This window comes from Mus caroli, chromosome 3, assembly GCF_900094665.2.
Source record: "Mus caroli chromosome 3, CAROLI_EIJ_v1.1, whole genome shotgun sequence".
In the NCBI taxonomy this organism is placed as follows: Eukaryota; Metazoa; Chordata; class Mammalia; order Rodentia; family Muridae; genus Mus; species Mus caroli.
This window is the reverse complement of record NC_034572.1, coordinates 60931980-60941870: the sequence shown is the minus strand read 5'-3', so window position 1 is coordinate 60941870 and position 9891 is coordinate 60931980. Positions and strand designations below refer to the sequence as shown.

At 35.2% G+C, this 9891-nt stretch overlaps 1 protein-coding gene across 3 annotated transcripts in view; it reads right to left on the bottom strand.

Annotated features, from left to right (window-relative positions):
* Positions 1–1902: 1902 nt before the first annotated feature.
* The window catches only part of Mlf1 (myeloid leukemia factor 1), a 26529-nt gene continuing 18540 nt past the window's right edge, over positions 1903–9891 (bottom strand). For 2 of the 3 annotated variants that reach the window (XM_029475670.1, XM_021158484.1), the window contains 5 exons: positions 8925–9008; positions 7841–7969; positions 6499–6658; positions 3990–4119; positions 1903–2201 (listed from right to left, as the gene is read on the bottom strand). In XM_029475670.1, coding sequence (XP_029331530.1) covers positions 2096–2201; positions 3990–4119; positions 6499–6658; positions 7841–7969; positions 8925–9008 — 609 coding nt within the window. In that variant the 3' untranslated portion in view covers positions 1903–2095. The remainder of the gene's footprint in view (positions 2202–3989; positions 4120–6498; positions 6659–7840; positions 7970–8924; positions 9009–9891) is intronic. The other variant, XM_021158485.1, reaches the window with a different exon arrangement.

Genomic DNA, 9891 nt, shown 5'->3' with positions numbered 1-9891 from the left:
TCCAGAGTTGTCTCCCTTTGGGTTTTCTTTATTGTTTCTATTTCCATTTTTAGATCTTGCATGGTTTTCTTCAATTCCATCACCTGTTTGGTTGTGTTTTCCTGTAATTCTTTAAGGGATTTTTGTGTTTCTTCTTTAAAGACTTCTACCTGTTTAGCAGTGTTTTCCTGTAATTCTTTAGGGGATTTTTGTGCTTCCTCTTTAAGGACTTCTGTTTGGCAGTGTTCTACTGTATTTCTTTAAGTGAGTTATTAATGTCTTTCTTAAAATCCTCTATCAGCATCATGAGATATGATTTTAAATCCGAATCTTGCTGTTCAGGTGTGTTGGGGTATCCAGGACTCGCCGTGGTGGGAGTGCTGGGTTCTGATGATGCTGAGTGGTCTTGGTTTCTGTTAGTAAGATTCTTATGTTTGCCTTTCACCATCTGGTAATCTCTGGTGTTAGTTGTTACAGCTGTCTTTGGCTGGAGCTTGTTCCTCATGTGATTCTGTTAGCCTCTGTCAGCTCTCCTGGGAGTCCAACTCTCTCCTTAGTCTCAGTGATCAGAGCACTGTCTGCAGGCAAGCTCTCCTCTTACAGGGAAGGTGTACAGCAGTTTGGAGCTCAGCTCTGACTCCTGGCTGAAGATGAAGGTCCGAAGAGACCCTGTCCAAGAAGCTATGTTGCTTCTGCAGCCCGCATGCTCTCCTGTGCAGACTGATGTCTGAGGGACCTGGGATACAAGATGGTGGTCTCACCTGATTCCATGATCAGAGCCCTTCCTGAAGGCCGACTCTCCTCTGGCAGGGAAAGTGTGCAGACGTCTGGAGCTCAGCTCTGCCTCCTGGCTGAAGATGAAGGCCCGAAGTGATCCTGTCCAAAAATCTATGTTACTTCTGCAGCCCGAGAGCTCTACTGTGCAGACTGGTCTCTCTTATTAATTTTTGAGATAGGGTCTTACTCTATAGTCCAAGACCTCAAAGAAACTGCAATTCTCCTGCCTAACCCTCTAGGATTTCTGGATCAGAGGTCTGAGCCACCATGCCTGGATCACTAACATAGTTTTATTATTTTAAGGTTTTAAGCTAGCTAGGTATATAGCACATTATAAACTTTGAGAAATACTACACTTTGATTTATACTGTGGTGTTAGCAGACACTGGATGTATTTTATTTTAATATCTTACTTTTGTATACTGAACTAAGTGACAGAACCAGTTCAGAACTTTTGGGGATTGGTACTAACACTTTGTCTTAAGTCAGGTCCCCAAATCACACAGGAATCTGCACGTCTAAATGTTGAGGGTCCCTGTCCCCATCCTCCTTTTAATTAATCAATAAAAACTCAAAGGCTAATAAATGGGCAGGGTGAAAGAGGCAGGGTTTTAAGATTCCAGGGCAAGAAATTCAGGAGGAAATAGGAATGTTTCCATGAGAAGGGCATAGGATGGACCAAGCCATGACAGGGAAGCAGGGAGAGCAGAATTAAGAGTCAGGGAAGTGGCCCCAGGGGATACTCCCCTAATTGGGTCTCTCATAGCAGAGATAGATTTAGAAAGTGTTAACTCAGGAATACTGGAGGGGAGTGTGTGCTAGCCACAGGGAAGTGCCCAACCATTGAGCTAGTAAGGCATATTAAAAATAATGCTGTGTGGTGTGTATGTGTGTGTCCTTCATTCATGAATCCAGAGCTCTTGGGCAGGTGCAGCAATCTCAGAGCAGTTTAACAATTCATCAGTTCACAGAACCATCACCATGGTAAGTATGCAAGAGTTTATGGATTTACACTATAGATATATGTAGTATATCTATTATTAAAATATATACTGTATGAGTATATAAAGTAAAATCAGCATGTGTATTTTAAAGGTAGTAAATCTTAGAGTTTTATATAGACGGTTGACCAATTTAACCACATTGTTGAACATCCAATATTTTATTCCTAAAGTATGAACAATGTAAAGCTAAAACTTACAAGAACATTCATATTTGGAAGAAAGTTGCAAAGTACAGCATTGATTTAACAACAGGAGATTGGTCTTTTGTGTATTTTCTAGCACCATGCCATGACTTTGTTAAAATAACCAACTAAACAAATGAAATGCAGGGCTATTTATTTTTTGGTGATTTTCACAGGTGATCCTTTCACATTGAGTTTGTCCACAAAAACGTTTGATCTTCTTCCACTCTCAATGGCTGAATTTCGATGAATTTTCTCTCTAAGAAATATACATATGATTATTAATACCATTAATACTCAGTGATGTATAAGTCACTGCAAATAAGTTAAAAGCCACTGTAATTTAGAGTTTTATTTTTAAAGTTCCTTAACAACTCTAGACAACTACTTTATTGACCATATAAGAAAATAGGAGCTATTATCTAAGATTTACCAAATCACTTGCAGCTTAAACAGTGTTGTTAAAAATGGTAGCCATAAGTGATATTTATAATTGATTCAGCTCCTGAGTTGTGCCGCTGAAGGGCCAAAGGGAATCAATAGTCAAGCGTATCTAATAGTTAACATGTTGGCCAGCACACTTTGTCATGTAGTAATTCCCTTCTGAAAATTCTACTGGATAGAATTACTAAGAGAAAAGTGCAGCTGCTAGGGCCATAGATTTACAGAACATCTGAAATGAACATACTTTCTCTAACTGGGACCTAGATTTTGTGTTATATAAATATCTAAACTTTGAACAGTGTTTAACCATAAGCTTTTAATGTGAGACAAATATTACCAAAAAGATAGAGGCAAGTCTTTTTATAGAAAGTATTCAGGCTCTAAATTACTAAACAAGTACTTTCAAAGAAACAATGCCAGTTCATGGAATTTTATACAAGGCTTCCTTAGTACTTGATACCCATTTGTCCAGCACTGGTTCCATGAGGCCTTCTTCAATCCTTCATTCTCTTGGAGCCTACACTAGATTTCTATTTCAAGAGTTATTCTGTTTCAAGAAACTTGAAATTTCTCCCAAGAGCTTGCATTAACTTCAGAATATGTACTAAATGAATAAAAGCTATAAATTTTCATACATGGTTTCAACAAAATTTTTCTGGTTATTCCAAAAGCAATTTCAAAGATTAAAGTTTTTATAAAATTTATCTAAATTATCTAGTGAATATGAAATATCAAATTACATTAAATAACAATATAACAATATTACATATTATGAAAGGGTTTTTTTGGTTTTGGTTTTGAATTTTTGGAGACAGGGTTTCTCTGTATAGCCCTGGCTGTCCTAGAACTCACTTTGTAGACCAGGATGGCCTCAAACTCACAAATCCACCTGCCTCTGCCTCCCAAGTGCTGGGATTAAAGGCGTGGGCCACCACCACCTGGCTATGAAAGTATTTAAATTCATTTATAATTAAATGCTGAATTTGGGAAGAAAGTTAAGTTTTTTAAAATACAAAACCTTTCCCCCTATACTGTCTACATAAATATCTAAACTTTGTGTGAAATGCATGACCTTGAACATTTACATTAGGAACTGATTTACGATATATATCATAGTATGTAAAATTTTCTTAGGGTTGTTGTTATCTATATTTTTCCTGACGATTAATTGCAGGTCCAAAATAGTATTTGTTAGTTTTCAAAAACAAACTTTGATTTGTATGAACTACTTAGATTCAATATAAAGTTTCTTTTTTTCATAAAAGATACATCTTGGATAGTCTTAAGAACTCTATAAGAGGTAACACAACTCCAATTGTTGTGTTTGTGTATGAGGATGAGAGTACATACATGTGGGTAGGTTCACACTGGTGTGTATGTGCATAAGTGTGTAAGCTAGGTGTCTGTCTGTCTCTTCTTCCTCAGTGTTTGCATTACACCTGCATGCTACTATGTCAGGCTACTTTCTTTTTTTAATGTACATTTTGAGGATTAAACATATTGATTATATGGCAAGACCTTTACTGAATAAGCTATCTCCACAACCTAATCTACATAACATGTAAATCTCTTTAAAAGCACTGTTTTTAGAAATAACTGTTACCTCCTTTTGAGTTCCCGTGACCCTGGATGCTCATGACCTACACTTCGCATTCCAGTGTTTCCTGACCGTCCAATAGACTTGTACTTCAGAACTTCATTTTGCCACTCATCATCAAAAGCATGAGCATCACCTATATTAAATATCGAAATAAAGGGAATGAGTGTTTAGGTTTCGTCTCTAAGTATTGCCTTGGGCCATCACACACTTCACATAGCCTAACCTCACAGCAGAGGCGGAAGCTTCTTCAATATCCCCTCTTAGTCACTATCTGGTTACTGATAATACCGTTTCCTTTACCTTCTTCATTATCCTATTACTCTATATGGACTAGATGACTCAAGTATACTAATTTGTGAAATCTCCTTTTGAATCACCTCATAATGACCATGATGTTTGAATCGTTTCACAGTGACTATAACGTTCCCTACATTCTTGGACACTCCCTCAGGAGCTTGCATTTCTATTCAGCGCTTCATGTTCCTAATGACTTCTTAAGCTTGGTGTCAGTTTCCTAACACTCAATTTATGATGTCATGAAGTAGGTAAACTAACTTCCATAAAAACAACCCATAGATGCCTTTTAGATTACCTTTGAAAAACAAAATCTTAAACTTGATTTTTTCCAACATATTACAAAATACTCAGTGTACATATCTACATATGTATATAACTTATTTTTTTAATTATATATATATGTGTGGATAAGCACATGTAAGTGCTGGTGCCCTCGGAGGCCAGAGGCATCCCTCTGGAGCTGTAGTTAAAAGTACTTGTGAGCCACCTGATGATGCATCCCACACAGGATGGCCCTGGAACCCTGACTAGGGCCTGCAAGTGAATAAAGAAACGACAAATAGACACACATACAGAAAAGCTGGGGTCAGATGGGGTATAAGCACTCTATTGGCATAGCACCAACTTACCCTCTAACAACAACCTAGAGCCTCACTGCTTTTACTGAGCAGCACAGTGGGAGGAGTTAGCTAGTATCCACAAGAGGTGTTTGGAGACAAGTAGTCTAAATCTATCAAAACATCCAGGAGGAGGAAGCTGATGTTGCTAGTTTTTGTACACACTGTAAACATTCACACTTGGACTTGAGGAAGAAGACTTGGTCAATGCCTAAGCTGACCCATGTGGGGAATGCTTTTGCCAGTTTCTCCTTGGTCTGAGGCCTTGGTCCTTGTCATGGCTGTACCCACATCAATGATGTACATTCATTTAGGACTTCACTCATCTAGGGCTTCCCTCTGCTCACTACATCCTGATAGTGGGCAATAAACTAGGGTCTTCTGTAAGAGTAGCATGTAGTCTTAATGACTAACTCATCACAATAGGAGACTCAGTAGATGTTTTAATAAGATCACAATGATTATAGTAAAGAAAGCTCAAGTTATTTGCCTTTCCTCTTATGCCATAAGAATACTTTATTATAGTTATTATTTCTATGTGTGTGTGTCTGTGCATGTGCTTTGGCCTGTAAACTTTGCAGCTATGGAGGATAGACAACAACTTCTAAGAGCAGGTTCTCTCCTTCACCATGTAGAACCTTTCTGGTTAAACTTGCGCTGTTAGGTTTGGTAATAAGTGCCCCCTAACAAGCCCACAAGGGTAATTTTATCTAATTCAAACATAATTTATTTTTCTGAATGATGCATTAATTTAAGCACTTTACTATGATAAGACATTATTCAAAGTACTTTCTGAAATTTTAAGATAAATGTACTGACATTTCAATATAATTCAATTTAAATTAAAGCCAAAAAACTTGATTAATGTCTATTTAGACAAAATGAATACTTTGTCAATTAATAATGTTAGTAGTTTTAATATAATTTAAAATATAATGAGAAAAGTTAGACACTAGGAGGGCTAAAATGCACAGAAGAATAAATATAAAAACCTAGAAAACAAAAATTTGCTTAGTAGTATGTATGTTATCTTATATATACTATAAATTAAAATTATCTGTACAAACTGTAGAAGTTATGATCTACTTACAATGAAACTTTTAGGTAACCATTTAGAATACCTTTGAAAAATAATAGGTTTTTTATATGTTATAATGGTGGCATAAATTGAACATACTATAAACAAAATATCAAAATAATCAAGTTGAAAAGATGTTTATACATGCATAAAACTATTAAAAAGAAAATCATCAAAATTTGAGTGGTTCTTTGGGATTGAAGTTATGGTTGATTTTATTTCTTCTTTTAAACTTTTCAAGTATGCTTCTTGACAATCAAAAAAATAAAAAGCTCATTTTGCCTATTGATATTAATTTTTAATTTTATCATCTTATGAGAAAACTGATTGATATTTCACACTAACAAATTATAATTTTTTGTAAAATGTATATTAGATGATAGAACCACAGTTGTATAACTGACAAAAAGTTCCTTCACATTCTTCTAAGCTATCTTAATAAAAGTAAAATTCATGAAGTTTTAGAAATGCAGCTACTATTTTAACTCTGACAAACAATTTTGTGTGTGTGGTGACTCACTTTCATTCATATTGATGAACTCTTGGTTGACCTCTTCATCTCCAGTCTTGTTGTTCTTTGACTTCCTAATGACATGACCTCGGTCATGGATGTGATGACCAACAGCCATTCTTTCTAGTCCACTGTCAGAATCTCTCATTGCTTTTCTGGTTTCTTTTACCTTTAAGAATACAGTGAACGTTATTTAGTTAATACTTAACTGTATCAGAATAGATTCTATTCTATATCCGTCAGGGTCCATTTATGAAGTAAAGCTGTGGGTTTGCTGCTCCAATGTCCACTATTCTGTATAATTAATGAAATGAGTAGCTATATTCACTTCTACTATCAACCTGGTAAGATAATAAAATCACTAATATTTCTTCAACCATTTACAATTTTACCTTTTCCAAGTCATAATAAAATATTAAAACGATGTTATACAAAACTTGGCTATATAAAATCTTCAACATTGTCTTTGACAATGTAATGGACAGAAGTGAATAAGTGTAACTACTCACTCATCGAGTATGGTGAAGGGCTCGGTTCATGACTCCTACCTACACACGCCACAGGAGGATTACTAGGGTGTTTGTACTAGCCAAAGATTATGACTATGGTTTTGTTTGACATCTATGATTATACTTAGTTTACTTTAAGACTTCACCATGTTCATGAAACTAAAATGGTAGTGAATTTGCTAAATAATGCAAAGAAATTGCTAATAGCTGTTTGTATGTTAGAACTGAAATTTGGAATTACTTTATAGTCTTTATTCAGTGATTCTAAAATCTTACTGTAACCTACAAGATAATGAAAAAAAAATGGGAATTTTCATATCAGTTTGTAGAAGTCAAGAGCTTTCATTACTATGGGTCAATATTTAAAAATTTGCTTTTCCTCTCTGTCACTTAATTCCCAGAAATAATGACTGAGACTAATTATTAATAAATGCCTAGGCCGTGAACTTCAGCTGGTTCTCTGACTTGCTCTTAATGTATTATCCCTTTTATTCTAACCCTGGTTTAGCTACATGGATGATTTCTTTTCCTTGTCTCCTTACGTCCATCTCCACAGAGTTCTTGGGGGTAAATCTCCCCTTTAGTCTATCCTAAGTTTAAGGTTTCCATAGTGATGAGCATCTTATCACCTTGCCTCTCTCTAGTCCCTGCCACTGTTAGACAATATACTTTTTCCATAACTTACTAAAATGCTAAGAATGTTTAAAAAATCTTCAATGCCAGGCATGATAGTTCATACCAGCAATTGCAGATGTAAGAGACTGATGCAGTACTGGGGAAGTTTGAGACCAGCTGAGGCCACCCAGGAAGACTTCATCAAAAAAACAGTAACAAAAACTTACTCCTCCTGGAGCCCTTCGGGTTTGAGTTGAGGCCTGGAAAACCTTTGGTGGTTCATCTCCTACTTTGGAATAGGTCATAACAGAGGAAGAACAAAATGAATGCCCATTTGGATCCATTGAAAGTTGGCCCTAGAGACAAAGGAAATTGTAAAGTAAGATTCTAATCAAATATGAAGATTGAATGCCAAGAAGCAACAATATTAGCTATATAGTTGATGTCCTAATGGAACCTGGTGTCCTAATCTACTTCCATTTTAGTGCTAATGTTCTACAAGTGATTCACATAATCTGAGTCTGTGTAACTTAGATTTAAATAAAGATGCTAAGAGTCCCTTAGGCAGAGACTATTTCTTGTACAGCCTTGTACAAGATCAAGTGAATTAGGTATGTACTGGGAAATTTCATACTTTCTTTGGGTATCAGATTGATACACTCCAAAACCCACCACTAATGCCCAAATTTGGCATTGTTAAATGATCCATAGAATCCCAATGGATATTGGAATGAAATAGGTCACCTTTAAATCAAACCAAGTTACTTGTTTTGATCCTACTATTATAAGTACAGCAGTAGAAATATTAGTATTTGTTTAAAATATTTAGAGTGTTTGGATATAATCCAGCATACAAATCATTTCTGTTTTCAAAGATTTTTTTAATATTAAATCTCAGTTGCTAGCATCCAATGAGTTTTTGAAGTAAAGAAGTAATAATAAAATATGTTAAATTTATAAAAAAATGTTCATTTACAACAGGCTCAGAAGAACATATTGAGATTGTAATTTTTTAATTGTACAAGTAAACTAATGTGACTTTTCAGATTTAGAGCTTTTAAAATAACTGATATAATTATAAGTTTTTTATTGACTATAAAAATATCAGCAAGCTGATATTATAATATCCTGATGTAATATAATCACTTAAACATTTGTTTCAGGTACAAAATATATAAGTATTATATGTGTTAATTGTGTAAAGTTTATTTTTGCTATTTTAACTATGGTTAAAGATGTTTGAAAGTTACTATAATGTAGGATACCAATAACTAAAAATAATATTCTCATCAGTTTATTGTTAGTACTTACAAAGTTTCTTTGTAACTCCTGTATACCACTTCGCATATTTACCATCATCCGATCCATTGTCTGAAAAGGGTTGACATCTGCATGCTACAGGATATTAGGAGGTATATTAAAATAAGTCTTCAAAAACAGATGGAAAAATTTCCCTACTTACTGTAAGACAATCATGCAGTAATCAACTAGGGAAAAATAACTTAAGGACTGAACAATAAGAGTTATTTGTTAAAGAAAAAGAAGCATATACAAAATCTCAAATATCCAATGTAAATTAGAGAATTACACTACACACACACATATAAATACAAATTATACACCTATGCATACATATGCTTGTTTTCTGTCGCTTCTCCCTCAGGAAGGAAAAACGTTACATCTCCAACTTTAGAGACACGGATAACTCAAATTTAGTGCAAAAGAATGAGAAGCAGCTTTTCATGAGACTAGAAGTACAAAGAGTCTATATTCTCTGTGTTCTAATTCTTGGACTACTCTTCGGTGTAGGAAATTAGTAGGACAGATCAAAGTCAGAAAGTGACAAGGTCTGCTAGACAACAGCTATGCTTGTGTAGGAAGCAAGCAAAACCAAGAACTCCTTGGCAGCAAAGTCAGAGTAGAGTTTTCCAAATATTGTATGTTGTTACCTGGTGGAGAGTCACCACTGGCACATGGAAGTCCAGCAGTCAAATACAATTATTGAGTCTCTTTCAAAATCAAGTGAATGTTTCCTCTATATCTATTTTTCCATTTTAGGAAACTGATATTATACATTTTGATTTATTTACTGTAATCATTTTTTTTTAATTTTTAATATTTTTTATTACATATTTTCCTCAATTACATTTCCAATGCTATCCCAAAAGTCCCCCATAGTGCCCCCCACTTCCCTACCCACCCATTCCCATTCTTTTGGCCCTGGCATTCCCCTATATTGGAGCATATAAAGTTTGCAAGTCCAATGGGCCTCTCTTTC